Raw genomic sequence first — 17,154 nt, 5'->3', positions numbered from 1 at the left:
TCCACTAGCCCCAGCTCTATCTTCTTAAGCCCTGGCCAGTAGGTAACTTCTTATCTGCAGGGTAATTTAACTACAAGTCACTTTCAGTAGCTACAAATTATGTAAGGATGCAAACTTATAGCACTGAACAGAATTCCAATATCCTAAATAATCTGATTAATATCAGAGGTATATCCTACAGGTTTAGTATACTTTCTTTCTCTGTTACAATAAAATTATTACTTATAAATGAATTAAAAGTTTATCTTCCTAGTTTCTCTTAGATTATAAGTGCCTGAGGGTGAGAATAGCACCATTATTTTGATTTCCAACATATGTTTGTTACTCAATGTGATATGTAAGAAACAAACTGAGGGACTTCCCTGGTGGCGCAGTGGTTAAGAATCTGCCTGTCAATGCAGGGGACACGGGTTCGAGCCCTGGTCTGGGAAGATCCCACATGCCGTGGAGCAACTAAGCCCGTGAGCCACAACTACTGAGCCTGCGCGTCTGGAGCCTGTGCTCCACAACGGGAGAGGCCGCAACAGTGAGAGGCCTGCGCACCGCGATGAAGAGTGGCCCCCGCTCGCCACAGCTGGAGAAAGCCCTCGCACAGAAACGAAGACCCAACACGGCAAAAATAAATAAATAAATAAATAAATTTATTTAAAAAGTGTAAAAAAAAAAAGAAACAAACTGAAAAAGCTGGGCAGGGGGAGGGGACAGGACCTCTACCTCCACCCAACCCACATATTGCCTACCTCTTGTAGCGTCAACAAAGTATTAAGAATAGCTGGTAGTGTAGTCTGGACAACTCCAAATCTATCTTCTGTAAATGATGCTGCTACTAAGTGAGACAGACCTCAAGTGGAAAAGAAGAAAAAAGTTAAAAGCGAATCAAAATTAGGCAAATCTACTTGCAATACATCTATTTGAGAAAGGATTAATATTCTGAATGCATAAAAAAACTTATAAATAAAAAAGAGGGAGTAATACAATAGAAAAATAGGCAAAAGATTGGAAAAGGCATGGAAAAAGTGCTCAACTGCAATAGTCTTGAATAATAAGATGACAGTCTCTGCCTTACGTTCTGGTAGGAAAAAGAATTTTTTAAAATAATATTGTGTTTGGTAGTGATAAGTGCTAAGAAAACAAAGCCTGATAAGGGTGACAGCTGTGAGGATACTTTTCATAGGGTGGTCAGGAAAGGCCTCTCTGAGGAAGTATCACTTAAGCATTGAAAAGGCAGTATCTGTAAGATGAAAAGAAATAGTTCTTTAGGAACTAGATTTTCATATTTAACCTAAGCTAAATATGCTTAAACATGTTATGTCAACGTAAGTTGACGGTTAAAAAACAATCTATTAATTGCAGTTTTTTTGAAATAGAGAAAAGAGAGGCAAGAACCCCAGGCTCAGTTTATCCACTTATATACAAGGAAAATTTCTGCCTAAATTAAAATACACCTAAATATCTAAGAAAAATGATCTATATAAAACAAAGAAATAACAATGTATCTGAAAATTCAAAGATTGAGATCAAAGTCCAGAACTGATCTTTCATGGATTATACTTCAATATTTAACTAATAAATAAATCATAGTTCACTGAGATTGCTTACCTTCTAATGCCCAAATATGCATTTGGGCATCTGAAAAAACAGCCTGAATGGAGGCCTCTGGGTGCTACAAATACAATAAAGACATTTAAGTAAGTTCCCCTGAAATGATAATTTCATGTAATCAATTATGTAGACTATAACAATAAAAATTTCACAGCTGCCTCTGAAGAATTAAAACCTGAAATTCTTACACAGTATGATTTAACTGCAATAAAGCATTCTGCTACCAACTCATTGTGTGACCCTTGCCAAGTCTCTAAATCTCTACGGGCCTCAGTTTCTCATTTAAAATAAGAGTTGAATAAATAATAAATATATTCAACTCAACCCACCTCAGGGGATTAGCATAGAGATCACTTAAGAGAAGGGTTAAGAATGCTTTTTTTTAAAAACAAAAGAACTGCCTAAATACATATTACCTCTCTTAAATTGTCTACCCTCGATCCCACTGCAAAGAAAAACAACCCAACCTTCTTTAATACAGCAAGGTATTGTGGCATGGAGCAATAACTGGCCCGTGTAAATGGTGGATTTCATAATGCACCCAATGAAGCCTACTAAGTACAACAGCATGTTACATGTCCCAACATTAAGTAGCAGTGTCTACAACTCCTTATCATACAATAGATCCACTTGCAAAATTAGAATCAAAAGCAGCCGTTCACTTCCAAGGAAAAAGGAGATGTTATCTTGTTCAGCGTCTGCTCTGCCACTTACTGGCTATGTGCCCTTAGGCTAGCTACTTGACCCCTCTGAGCCTCAGGTTTCCTAATCTGTAAAATGAGGACAAAAAGACAACTCACAGGAATGCTGTTAGAATTAAATGAGGGAACTTAAGTGAAAAGAGCATGCATGGCATACAGAAGACAAAAGGGTAAGTTTTCTTCCCATCCTTCTGAAACAAAGCTCTGAAGTAAAACTTCAGACAACTCCTCTTGCTCTTGCCGGAAGACGAGACACCTTCCTCAGGGGTCTGGTAGTCTAACCGGGGCTCTAATGGATAGCCTCACTGCTAGCTGGGTGGATCCTCCCTGCCACCACAGTGAAAAAACAGTTTCAACAACTTGAAAGGATTCTCTGCTATGTGTATCTATATTCTATCAGAGTTACTGAGTTCTCTCTCCCCACCACAGTATGACTCCCAAAGAATAAAAATGAGGAATGTACGCCAATGCAGACTTTCACTTGAAGGCATTAATTGAGTGCACTGTTAGTTAATACTACAGTATCTGCAGAAAGAGAGAAGCTAGATTAAAATAATTAAAACAAAAATTCTTTCCCCTACAAATGGGCAAGGTTTTCCTCATCAAAGGATTAACTGACACACAACAGCTGTAGCAGTGAAAACAGGAATGAATTTTTAGCTTCTACCATTGAGATTTACTCCCCTACAGCAGCCGGGGCAGCTGACAGACAAGTTGGAAAGTCATTTAGTTTGTGGTCTGAATTACAACTTTTATCCAACCCAAGTTTAACATCTGCAACCTAACCCAGTCATCTCTCTTCTGAACACCAAGTGGGCCATAAAGATGTTAGCAGGACAATGAGCCATGAAGCATCACCATGGATTTGCTCATTTTGCAGCAAGGGGCTACATATCAGCACAAAGCTGCCTGCAGCCAAGAAACTCAGAAGGTCAACTAGAGCCAAGCCTCAGGAAGCCACTAAGGTGAGACGTGTGTCTAGGGCAGCTACTGTTAAAAGGGAGGTTTAGTGAAGCATGATGCAAAGCTGTTTGGCTTGCTAGGATCAAGCTAAATATTTAGAAGTCAAATCCTACCTGCTACTTCATTCTTATTTTGTTTCCTCTCCCCCCATTCCCAATGCTATAACTACACATTCTTACCTTACTGAAAAAATACATTATCAGCACCCGTTTTGATAAGAAATTCTTAATCTGAGTTGGAAAAAGGGAAGAATTAACACATGCACATTTTCCAATTCTACTCAAATATAATATTACACATTTCCAGGTTCTTCCTGACACTAACTTAAATGAAACACTTCACATCTTACAAAGAAAGAACAGTATTTAAGGTAAACCACGTAAGTAAATACCTTTGTACTATAAACTGGAAAACAAAGATAGGCCATCTAACCTAAATTGCATTCTCATGTACACATGTCTAGCCCTCAAATTAAAGCCCTGTCATAATAAAAAAGGAACTCTAAGTGGTTCTGGTGATATTTTCTAAGACCATATTCTTTCTCAATTCTCTACAACTGTCTTGCCCCTTACCTCTTAACACCAAAAAAGAGCATGTTTCCCCTACCAAAAAAAAAAGATCTTAAGACATGAAGTGGTTTTCTACTAGTTGACATTTACAGGGAAAACAATTTTTTTAATATTAAGCTAAAAGCTACATACCCCAACTGACTTGAAAGTAAATTCATGACATAGCAGTACTTATGGCATATAGAGCCATATGGGATCCTGAAGTTTTGTAAAATGCCTTCAGTTCTGCCCTCTCTATTAATTGATCATTCTATCAGTGAACATGATATTATTTCTCCCATCCTAAAAAATAAAACCCTTCTTTGACCCCTCAACTCCTCCCAGCTACTACCCCATTTCTCTGTTCCCCTTATAGCAAAACTCCTTGAAAGATCTAGCTTTTCTTGTGGTTTCCAATTCCTCTCCCAGTCTCTCCTGAACCCACGCCAATCAGGTGTGCATCCCCTCTACTCCACCCAGTAGCTCTTGTCAAGTACTCAATGACCTCCATATTTCTAGCGCAACAGTTCATTCTTAGTTTGAGTCTCATGCTACCTATCAGCATCATCTCTGACACTCACTTCTGTCTGAAACACCCTCTTCTTGGTTCTTTCTCACCTCAACGGTGCTGCTTTGCTATTCCTTCTCACCTCCCAGACCTCGTCATTAGAGGGTCCCAGTTCTTGCATCTCTCTTCTTCTATATCTATATTCCCCAAGAATTTTCTCGGAGTCTCATGGCTTTTATATTCTGATGACTTCCAAAATTTCATTTCTAACCTGGACTTTCCCCTAGACTCCAGATGTTATGTCTAATATCTTATTCAGTATTTTCACTTGGTTGTCTAGTAAGTATCTCAAAATTGACATGTCTAAAATCAAACTCATGATTTCCCTACCTTACCTCTATCAAATCTCTTCTTCCAGAATCATCAGTAAATTGCAACTCAATAAACTGCAACTACATTATTTCAGATCCTCAGGCCAAAAACTTTAGAATCAACACTGACTCTTTCACACCACAACCAAACCATAAGCAAGTCCTATTACATCTACCTTCAAAATATATCCAGACCTTGATCACATTTTAGTCTCCACCACAACCACTCTGGTCACAGATACCATCGTCTCCCCCTAGATTACTTTAACAGCTTTACTACTGTCCCTCTGCTTCCACTCCTGCCCTCTGAGGATCTAGTCTCAACACAGCAGCACTTTTCAAAATGTAAAGTTACATCATGTCATTCTTGTGGGTAAAACCATGCAGTGTCTATCCATCACATTCAGAGAAAATGTCAGTGTTTACAACGGCTAATGGGCCTGATGAGCTCTGGGTGCCTGCTACCTGTCTTATCTCACCACCCACCTACCACTCTCCCCTCACTCTGCTCTGGACACACTAGTGTCTACACCGTTCCTCACGCAAGCCAATCCTACTCCCACGTGAGGGCCTTTGCATTTTGCTGTTCCCTGCCCTCCCTTCAGGCCTCTGATCAAGAGTCACCCTATCAATGAAATGGCCCCTGATCACCCCACATAAAATAGTACTCTCTTCCCCTAGGTACTGGTCTCCTTTACCTGTTCTATTTTTCTATATAGCACGTAAGACATCAAATTTCTTCCCTTTTAAGACATATATTTTTCATATTTTGCACATGACATATCAGGATGTATCTTATAGTCAATAGCATGTCACGGTTTAACTGGCAACTTTTTTTTTCTTAATAGTATGTAAAGTAAGTCTTACAATTAATAGTACAGTTGACCCTTGTAAAAACTCGGTCGTTAGGGACACTGACCCTCTTGCAGTTGAAAATCCACCTATAACTTACAGTCCGTCCTCTGTATCCACAGTTCCACATCAGTGGATTCAACCAACTGCGATCGAGTAGTATTGTAGTATTTACTACTGAAAAAAAATCCACATTTAAGTGGACACACAGTTCAAACCCGAGTTGTTCAAGCACAAACTGTATTTTTTATATTCAAAGAAATATAATACACTTGTTTGCTCACCTCTTTCCCCTCACTAGAATGTAAACATATGGTCAGGGACTTTTGTTTGCTGTTTTCCCAATACCTAAAACTACACCTTATATATATGAAGAACTCAATAAATATCTCTTAAATGAAAGAATTCACAGATCAAAGGCACTGTATTAGGTTAAGCCAAATGAAATTGCAATTTCTATAACTCAAAACCAGTCAAATACTGGCAATTTTATACGGGTCAACTTAATACATTAAGCATCCCCAAAGTCCTATTTATTCCTAATGGCTTACTTAAGTGAGATCCTTGATTCTCTCAGTGTTACATGTAACTATAAATCCTATACCCATATCATCCTACCTGTTCACGTTTATTCTGAATCCATGAATAAATCACATTGGGCTGTCTCACTGTCTCACCCTCAGCACTAACAGAGGTAGATGGAGAAGGATTAGAATATTCAGTCATTTGCTGACCTACAAAAAAAAAACCCAAGAAGGTGAAAACTTAGCCTGATTCTCTGCAACTATGACATTTCAAATTTTAGAAAATAAATAGTCCTCACCAGAAGCCGAAGTCCACAATCTTGGCCCTCTTCTTGTAAGCTGAGGACTCTGAGGTGACCCATAGCACGTGTTTACATCAAAAATCCCAGCCGTCCGATTCACTACGCTAGAGCCAAATGGGGTCGCCAGGGGACTTGCAACATCAGGCGCAGACAATTTTGAGGAGAACAGCGACGTCTTAATTAATGATGGCATTGAAGGCCGAGGCATCTGGCTAGATTTTGGGGTGTGAAAAGTAGTTTCTTCTGTAAAAGAACAGATCCAGTGCTGAAGAGGCAACCTGATCAAAGCAGGCCACTGTGGAGGTTCTCAAATCTTACACATCTCAATTCTTTGTTTAACTCATTTAACCAAGGTTCAGTAGATTTTTTCCATTTAGGTTTACATTCTCAACATCCAGATTTTACTACTGCAACTTGGTGACCACTCAAGGAGCTTTATACATCTTTTTCTGTCAGGTTGGTACAGCCCCTGTTTTTTTTCTCTGAACAGGTATCTTCATCTTCAAGGTCAATTTTTCTAACTCTAAGCTGCTTTGAGTGAACCAATCAACTTACACTTTTTTTTCAAATGGCAACAACCTTGTTGCATTAGAATATGCCCAGGGTTACTGCATGTTCTTACTGTAACTATTACTTGGCTGAATCAAATCTACAGTGTGAAAATGTACAGAAAGAGAGAGTGCTAACCTTATCCCATTTTCCCCAGAGTTCTTTCAAGTTAACAGAAGTCACACCAGAGACTAATTTGCCTACAAATCTGATCTGTGAACAGCTTCTTCAAAAATTATCTCATAACTGTACCAATTTAGAGAGTCTCTTGTACAAAAATAGAAGAACATCTTTCTGCCACTCCAGTACAAGGCACGAAGACAAATAAATTATACTAGTATTCTATCTTTTTAATAAAACTGGCATAAGACATCAAACATTTAAAGTACCAAATTTTCATGACATGACTTTTTAAGGGTTAATGGCAATAACGAATATTTGGAGAATCAATTTACAAATTAAGATTGGGGTTTTTAAGTTTTGCAGTTATTCCTCAAAATTAGAGGCAAATTTTGACTGAGTGATGGGATATGACAACCATTTAAAATAATGAATAATCCATATTCGGTCTGGCCCAGGATCTCCCCCAACTCAGAATTACAATGATCTTTCTAACATGCTAATTTGATGTAACTACAGCTACTCAAAATTCTCTAACAGTGCCACATCTAAAGGATAAAATTTAAACAACTCCTTTCATTATCAAGCATCATCCTACCCATTCAGACTCCTTTTGACAGACTTCCTTTAAGCAGTTACACTGTCTTGTCATTATTTGTGTGCCTCCCACTAAAAGGTCAGTTCCAAGAATGTTTTTTCATCTTCAACTCTTTGGCCTCTAGCACAGTGCTTGGTACATGGCAGGCATTCAATAAATACTTGCTGAATAAATAAATGCTAATCTGAATGCTAAGAACATCTGAAACATTCCAGAATCTTCTAAAATCTGACATTCATGAACTTATCTAAATCACTTTTCTTTTGTAATCTCTTAGTTTTTGGTCTATGACCCCAGCAGAGTAATGAAGTCAAAGACAGAGATGTGTTTGCTTTGGCCCATAAAGTGATTTTTTAAATATCAAGATTAAGTGCCAATGTTTAAAAGTGGTAGATTTTCCCCAAAACTTCTTCAGGCTTCTCTTTAAAAGAAAAAAAAGCCCAGAAGTTCAGATACTGGGTCCAAATTCCCACATGGGAACAATGGACTGAAGGTAACCCACAGCTTCCCATTTCAGATGAAGACTGTGCTCTCAAGTTTACCACAGTCCTCACCCAGCCAGTTCTGCCCATTTTCATTAAATGCCCGGCTCCAAAAGGCACTGGAACATTAAGTCTTTTTATCAGTCTTACATTCCTAGGTATTGTCTACTTAAGGTGTTTTGTGAAATAGCATAGGTTCCTCCACCTGTACTTCTTCCTCTCAGCTTTCATCTTTCAAACATTATATCAAGCTATCTTAAAACAATGAATGTGGATGCCCCCATCCGCAAATCACCGAGTCATTGCAGTTGCTCCTCTCTGGGCACTGCCCAGGAACTTTTTATCTCTGGGATACTGCAATCACAGCAGCATCCAGTATTACCTGTAAAGATTCACCTGGCTCTCTACGAGAGTAAGCTGAAGTCCTCTATTTGATGATCAACATTTTGTTAGCCTTTTTAACACGACCACCACCACACTGGACTTAATTTTTTCAATTGGTACCCAGGCCTTTTTCTTGATTCAGTACAATATCCCATATATTGGATCAATTTTCCCTAAAAATACATACTTCACACTTATATACATATCCTTAGATTAACTACTGTTAACTTTCTTAGGAAATAAAATGTAAGTGCTTTCCCCTCTCTTAGTAGTATAAGGAGTTACCTGGAGAATTCAATTTCTTAGGTTCCACTGGGTAGGATGAAGACATCACTCTCCCATTTGTAGCAGCAGCTTCTTGATAGAGTACAAGTTTCTGAGTCATATCATTTAAAAGATTCAAACACTCTCTTGAAATGGCTGTCCAACTGTGGGGATGTCCACCTAGGAGGTCCAAATACCAGCTTTTAAAATGTAGATAATCTTATAGTCTCCTCTCAAAATGGGGAGAAAAATCAACAAGAAATGCAATATTACACTTTGCATCAGGGCCCACTTTTCTCAGTCAAGCTACCATTTATACTCATGCCATCTAATACACAGCAGGAGTTCAATAAATATTTGGATGAAATAATTTTCCTAAAAGTCTACAAGCAAATATTTGCTATTTTACCATTAAAAAAAACCACTCTCAAAAAAAAAAATAAAAAAAAAAAAAAAAAAAAAAAAACCACTCTCAAATTGGTTGCTAAAATAAAGCCAAACACTGTTGCACGGTTTCAGTGAAAAAGACCCAGGTTACTTCACTAGCAGTACTAAACTGACTGAAGACTTAAGACAATGAACATGTCTACTGAGAGGCACCCCATGGCCCCCAGTGACCTCTAAATCGCTGTGGCTCACCCACTGTGCTTCCTTACATTTTCATTTGCAAAAGAGCCCCTATTTGCTATTACATCTATAGAAATGACACACTATTTGACAGTGATCATACTTTATACTGAGTGTTTATGTATCTGCTATCTTATTATTTAACTTAAACTACTGTGATCCACACACTTAAAAATTCCCTTAATTCTCATTATCTTTTGATTTTCTAAAACCTTTATCTCCAATAGCTGTCATGTAAAAATCAATTGTGCGTTGAGAATAGCAGAGGAGTCCACTGAAAACTGGTTTCTCCATCCTGGGCATTAAACAATCATTCTCTCTTCACTTAGGTCCCTCCTTAAATCTTTCTTCCAAGTTACAACTTAAGAGGAATACCACTTAACCTGAAAACAAACCAAATACTCCATCAATAGGCCCCAGGACATTTTTTTTTTCCTAAATTATTTTTTAAAAATTTCTTTCTTTATTTTTGGCTGCGTTGGGTCTTTGTTGCTGCACACGGGCTTTCTCTAGTTGCAGTGAGCGGGGGCTACTCTTCGTTGAGGTGTGCGGGCTTCTCATTGCAGTGGCTTCTCTTGTTGCAGAGCACGGGCTCTAGGCGCACGGCTTGAGTAGCTGTGGCTCGCGGGCTCTAGAGCGCTGGCTCAGTAGTTGTGGCGCACGGGCTTAGTTGTCCACGGCATGTGGGATCTTCCCGGACCAGGGCTCGAACCCGTGTCCCCTGCATTGGCAGGCGGATTCTTAACCACTGAGCCACAAGGAAAGCCCCCCCAGGATGTTTTATACCGCTGTATCGCAGGACCAGTAAGGAACTATGTAATGGTCCAGTTACATTTTTTTTTCTTCCAGTTTTCAGATATAATTGACATACAGCACTGTATTAGGTTTAAGGTATACAGCATAATGATTTGAATTACATACATCATGAAATGGTTATCACAGTAAGTTTAGTGAACATCCATCAACTATTATAGATACAAAATTAAAGAAATAGAAAAAAAAAATTTTCCCTGTGATGAGAACCCTTAGGATTTACTCTCCTAACAATTTTCATATATAACATACAGCAGTGTTAATTATATTTATCATGTTGTACATCACATCCTTAGTACTTATTTATCTTATAACTGGGAGTTTGTACCTTTTGACTGCCCTCATCTAGTTCCCCTGACCCCACCCTTTGCCTCTGGTAACCACAAATCTCATCTCTATTTCTATGACCAGTTACATTTTAATAATATGTTCTCTTGCAGAGAACATGCCACCCTGGTACGGTTTACTTGAATATCTTGTGAAAACACTTAGTGCATAGAGAATTCTTAAGTAAACCTCAGTCTGCTAGAAAAGTACTGCTACAGTTAATTTTCCACAGCATCAGCACTGGATTTTTCATACTACCAAAAGGAGAGTGGCTCCAATTATCTATACTTTTATATAACTGGATTTTATTTCCATGTAACATGTAACTATACGTTTATTTTATAATGTGGGAATTGGCGAGTTTGGCAAAATAATGAAGAGCTTATTAGAGAGATGTAAAGCTACCCAGGTTCTGTCCCCACTGGTGCTGGGCTGGAAGGCTTTCCCTCCAGGAACAAGGCAGAGCACTACTGGCCCAGCTGCAGTCTGGAGGAGCTCGGCAAGTAACAATGAAGAAGTGTTTCAGAGTTGCCAAGAGTGTCCTTGGGCCTATCACCATCTATTGATAATTTCTTTTCACTTTTTTTTTAAAAAGGAAGGCAAAGTAGCATGGCAGGAAGAGGCAGCTCTGCACTTAAGAGTCAAATGACAGAATTTCTTATTCCAACTCTGACATTAACTTTATTAAGCCACTTCAATCTCTGAGACTTAGGTCCTCCATAAGGATTAAACCATCTGCTTTTTAAGACCCCTTACAGCATTAAAACTTCTGGGATTCTCAAACTGTACTTTTCTGCTCTAAAACTGTCAACCTACCTCATAATTTCTTCAGGTGAAGGGAATGAGGGGGCAGAAGGAAATAATATAAAAATTTAAAAATACTTCTCCTGGAAATATCATTTCTAACCACAGCAATGCAAACAGTTGTATAATGTTTAAATCAATACTTCATTTAATGGAAGTATTATTAAATATGTGTGATACTTAATGATGTGTGATATTTTAATAAATACATCTAGTTCACCAAAAACTTTAAGTGGAACACTTTCTGCACACACATACTCAGTTCCTATTAGGTCTATTATTTTTAGCAATACCTGGCTGGCTAAGGCTAAAAACTTCTTGTCTTCGTGAAGGAGAATACTGAGAAAGCAACATCAGGTCCTGCAAGGCCAAATACTGAAAGGGAAAAAAATACACACTATTTAATTTTTTTAACCTCTATATAAAATCTTATTTATGAATGGGGCTCAATACTACATATCTAAGGGGAAATCAGTTGAAATTTTTCATGAAGGAAATGCTTTTCAGAACCATAACCTTCCTTTCTAGACTTCCAGAACTTTCTTGCCTCTACCCTCTGTAGGCTACCCTAGTCACTGTGGGCTCCAGCTACCTAGGAACTACGAACTCTCTGTGTTCCTTCCCACCTTACAGTGGGAAACTTAAAACACCACTTCCTCCTGGAACTTCCCTGGCCTCCCCGGCAAAAACATATACTCACACAGCTCTCAACCGTGGTACTTACCATAATTTATTGTAACTGCCTGCTTACTTGTCTCACCTGGTTCCACCCACTAAACAGTGAGGCAGGGACAACGTCTTGCTCGCTGCCACGTCCACAAGTAGTGCCCAGCACACAGCAGATACACAACATACGCTGTACTTTTTTACTCAAAATATTCATTTTTTTCCCTGGCAAACCACTTTACTCAACATTCAAGACACCATCCCTTCTGCGAAGGTTTCTTGCTTTGGTCCCAAGCACAGTAAGTGGTTCCCACTGCACTTACCACAGTAAATTTTCATTATTTTGTGTATCTGCCTTTTCCATTAGGCTGTGATTTGTCTTATTCATCATTACACCCTAAGCAACTAGCAGTGATTAACATCTGCCCAGTAAATACAGGTCTTTTAAATAACCAAATGAGTGACTGATATTTTTGTTTATCTAATAAATTAGTCATAATTGATATTTAAAGGTAATCAGAACCTTAGTGGGTCATTTTCTTATTAGTTTACAACTTTTCTAGAGTGTAATCCAAACTCTAGGTTCTATTTTAATTCTTTTTTAAGTACTATGACTTCTTAACAAGATCACATATATTGTAGTTCTACTTTTAAAATTTCAAAATGAAATTTAAATCAAAACAATTTACTCTCACTTAGGTTGATTTATAAACTTACTGCAACTTCTTTAGACTCTTTTGATTAAAATTTGTCTTAGGATTATTATCATTACTCAAATTTTAGAGAGTTCATTGAATATGTACACACTATCAAGTACTTCCTTTGATCGTAACAGCCAACAATTCTATATGAGTGAAAATATACCTTAAACCAATGATTAAAAAAAAATCAGTGTTTTGTTTTGCTACCATGAGGAATTTGTGAAAAGCTAATGTATATGGTTGTATATCATTATATTTCATGCTTGAAATATTTTTCTATCTCTCCTAAATATAGAATTAGTCTAGCTTATACACATACGTTGCAATATATACTTGCCTCTTAGTCACTTGGAATGAAAACTGAAAAAGTAAACAGCATTCAATGTAGCAGGTAGGTGATTTTTACAATACTTTTTACAGCATTAGAATATTCTAGGCCCTCAAAAAATATATCGAAATACTTAATTATGCGAATATTAAGTCTATTCCATAAGATAAGTTAGAGATGACTGTGTAAAGACACAAAATGCATAGTTCCGCTACCTTTATGATGAGGGGAGGATTGCTGTTTAAAACTTTCGGGAGGCATTCATATGACTCTTCTGAAAATGGTGGTTGAACAGGGAACAGATGAGCCTATCAAATATAATCAAATATAAAGACTATGGAATGATTATTTTCATGACTTAATTACATTCAGTAAATTAGCACTATTTGAAATTTATTATAAAGGAGACAATACAACCAAACTAATATCTTTAGTGTTCCTTGCAAAAACAGATTGCATTAAAATTACATATACCCAAATACACTACCTTCTAACATGTTACTTTCCCAATTTTACTAGATCTCTGTCTTCCAATAATAGAAACAAATTTAAGAAACAAAAATTCTCTGAAGTCACTGAAGGGTACAAACCTACAGAGATGGTAAAATAAAACAGAAACACTCATTTTCTAAGACAAACATTTGGATGATGAAGACAATGCAATTCCTACTCATTTAAAATCATTTCTTCAACATAAATTTTAAAAAGTTCCTTCAAAGAACAAGTATTTTATTGCCTTCCTTATATTTAAATATTTTAATACTGATCAATAGTATCTATATCAATAGCATGTAAAATTAATTAAAAATTAAGGCCAATCTAGTATATGCTCAATAGAGAAATGGAAACTTTCAGAAGAGAATTACACTATAGATAAAACATAGTAAGTACCACTAACAGTTCATTCAGTTTAGTTTTCAAACATTAAGAACACTAACACTGTTCCTCAGAAAAAAATACAAATAAATGATGGTTACAAAAGATATATGCCTTATGAAATCTCAGAAGAAAAACCAAAACCCGACTTCTCAAAATGGCTTTGGGCACAACAACATGCTGATCAGTGCTCTACTAAAAATAAACCTCTGCACTCCAAAACAGAAAAGTACTGACAAAAAACTCAATACTAACCTCTGTGGCATAGATTTTGAAGAGTATCCACGAGATGTACCAAGTCATCAGGACAAAGACACCACAGAGCCAGACATGGTAGAGTAATGAGAGATTCAAGAGGCCACTCACAGTGTCAAGAGGCCTATGAAACTGCCTATGAAAGCAGAAATTACTATTTAATCCTGTAGGAAAAATACAATCTAAGCATTTAAGAGACCTGAGGCCCCACACTGAGAAACAAACAAATCCTATTTCTAAATAATAATGGTGATAGATTCCTCTCCTTTTGTACCCTGTACAGTTCTTTCACTAATACCTTCTTATAAAGTACACAAGGGAGCCTTAAGGGAAGAGTAGACCTAAACTAGCTCTCAGTTTCTTGCATTCCAAATCTTCACTGTCACTTTCTATGACGGAAGAAGTCTCCCCTAGAGACTGAGTAAAATTTTATTATTGTTGTTTTGTAGCTTGATACTTAAAAACCATTCAGCTTGACTAGCACCTCTCCTGCACCAGATTTCAGCTCTATCTGTATATGTATAAACAGTTTCATAGTAGTTAAGAATACAAAGTACTATCTAAAAATAACAAACTTTACTTTTAAAATAATTTAAGAAACTCTGTTAGAATGCTAAATAAAGGGAATGCAGGCAATGTTACCAAAACCTTGAATAGTTCAATTTGCAAAGTCATCATAATCCTACAATCACACACTTAGCAATTGTGAAAACAGGACTAGAACCTCTGGCTCTGCTATTTGTAAATGTTGTGATTTTGTTAATCACTTGACCTAACCTACCCTCAGTTTCCTCATCCATATGGTGGCATAATCTCTTCATTCTACCTCTTAGGGCTTTTATGAGATTTAAAACAGTTTATGTTAGGAGTGCCCAGAGTAATACTTGACATTCCTTGGGGTTGGGGTGGCGGTGGGGATGATAAAGTTTTTTTTCTGCTTTTAAATAAGCATCACTGAGGGCCTAGCATACATTAAGTCCAGAATATCAGGCACTGCCATACAAACAAAACATTTTTTAAGTGAAAGGAGGAAAAAAGTATTATATTAAATTTCTATCAATACCATTATTATTTTTCTCTTTCCATTTGACCAAGTATAAAACCTGGGCTAACATAATAAATGACCCATGCGTTTGGTTTCATATATAGTGATTAAGCAGAAGACAAAACTAAATTTTACCTAGCAACTTTTAAAAGTTAGGAATTTTTTGAAATCTACACTGGAGAAACCATAATACCTCAAACATCCATAAATGTCAATATTCGCACTCCTCAAAAGTGGTAGTAGTTAAGATCATACAAAAGTATCACAGTGGAATAACCAATAGTTAAAAGAACAAATACTAACAGAGGAGTTTACATTTATTCGCTAAATAAAGATTAAAGCTTTGCCTATGTGCAAAGTGTATAGGGAATAACTAGAACAATAAACCCCAGTGCTGCCACCCCATTGCTACTTATGACCTGCAACTGGTCACGTGACCTGACTCAAATCTGGTTTCCTCACAGGTAAAATTAGAGTAAAACTCCAATATGGTGCTTATCTACCACAACATAGCAAAGAATGATTATTGAGGAGAAAAACAGAAGAGAGGTATGTCCATGCAACTCAAGAAATCCACTTATATAAAAGCTGTATCTAACAAAAAAGGAATTATCATTGCTTATTTTTGGGGAAAGGAACTGGGTGACTAGAGACAGGGGCCAATAGAGTCACCGTACACCCTTTTATATACCATTGGAATTTTAAATTATGTGAACTATGTGTATTCAAAAATGAATGCAATTTTTAAAAAAATTTAAAGGCTAAATCTAAATAAAACAACTGGAAAGTAGCAAACATCTAAAAGGATGGAAACATTTAAAAGCATTAAAATTAGACTTTTCAGGATCACTTACTCATCTAACTGAAGGTCCATAGCAGTGCTAATCCAAGCTTTGGGAATGTGGCCTGAAATGAAAAAATACCATGCTACAATCATAAAAAGTTAATGAAACAAATCTTAATCATGCTTTGGAACATGAGGTGGATGAGATGACCAAGTAGACACCAAGACCTCAGTCAAAATGCTAGACTTTGATTAGGAATGGGCAGGAAAAGAGAGTAATTTCTAAATACAGGCAGTCCTTGCTTTGCACAGGTCCAACATGTACATATTTCAGTTACTGTGGTTTAATAACACCAGCCCGCAACAATACAATTCAAATTTCAGTTACTGTGGCCTTAGCTGTGCATAACTGAATATAGCAATTCTAGCTTTTCAGTAGTACACAAATCAGTATGTAGGTAACACATGGACATCCTTTCTTTCAAAGTCTGTTAGTTATTAGTCACTCACGTCTGTTATTCAGTTCTGGCACAGACAGCAAAGCATGTAGTTGTGTTGCCTCCTTATCTGCCATGATAAATCTCCATGACATTTTACCAAAATGAAAAACTGAAAGAGGAAACTGGCCAAAAAGACCAAAGTGCAACAAAGAAATGAAAAGTGGTAACACTGGAAATGAAATGTGAATGAAACATAACTGGAATTATAGAAGAAATAGTTGACATGGATATGTTGACACAGCTGCTACGTCAGCCCAAATGTATTGATACAACAACAGGGGAACATCCAGGCTGATTGCAGTAGGTTAATAAGAAACAACAAAGTGTTAACATTAAAATGACAATTATAAAAGCTATGTAGAAAAATGGATTATATAAACTAAAAAAATTTTAAAGGAGACAACAGAATGGCCTATGCACACATGGAACAATTTTGTAAAATTATTCCACAGAAAAAAGTAGGACCAGAAAATGTTATAGTCTGAAAACAGTATTTTAGAATGCTGGGTTTTGTTTATATTAATATGTGTTGCTATTGAGATTAAGGTTTTCCATTCAACTTGTACTGTTCATTATATTAAATAAGCTGCATCTTTGTGCTTAAAATTCATGTTAATAAATTCTACAATGTCCCCTTAGCAACAGGGTATTTCTGTTGTA

General features: G+C 37.0%; 1 protein-coding gene across 1 annotated transcript in view; it reads right to left on the bottom strand.

Annotated features, from left to right (window-relative positions):
- NDC1 (NDC1 transmembrane nucleoporin) overlaps positions 1 to 17,154 on the bottom strand; it is a 47,876-nt gene that overhangs the window by 17,001 nt on the left and 13,721 nt on the right. Inside the window, exons 7-16 of the mRNA XM_082429501.1 lie at positions 16,065 to 16,116; positions 14,166 to 14,301; positions 13,250 to 13,342; positions 11,633 to 11,714; positions 8,790 to 8,948; positions 6,369 to 6,614; positions 6,164 to 6,279; positions 3,446 to 3,496; positions 1,600 to 1,663; positions 741 to 841 (exon numbers count right to left, since the gene is read on the bottom strand). Coding sequence (XP_082285627.1) covers positions 741 to 841; positions 1,600 to 1,663; positions 3,446 to 3,496; positions 6,164 to 6,279; positions 6,369 to 6,614; positions 8,790 to 8,948; positions 11,633 to 11,714; positions 13,250 to 13,342; positions 14,166 to 14,301; positions 16,065 to 16,116 — 1,100 coding nt within the window. The remainder of the gene's footprint in view (positions 1 to 740; positions 842 to 1,599; positions 1,664 to 3,445; positions 3,497 to 6,163; positions 6,280 to 6,368; positions 6,615 to 8,789; positions 8,949 to 11,632; positions 11,715 to 13,249; positions 13,343 to 14,165; positions 14,302 to 16,064; positions 16,117 to 17,154) is intronic.

Source organism: Balaenoptera physalus (assembly GCF_965194825.1).
Source record: "Balaenoptera physalus genome assembly, chromosome: 1".
Lineage (NCBI taxonomy): Eukaryota > Metazoa > Chordata > Mammalia > Artiodactyla > Balaenopteridae > Balaenoptera > Balaenoptera physalus.
The sequence above is the reverse complement of the archived record's forward strand: the minus strand, read 5'-3'. Positions and strand labels throughout refer to the sequence as shown.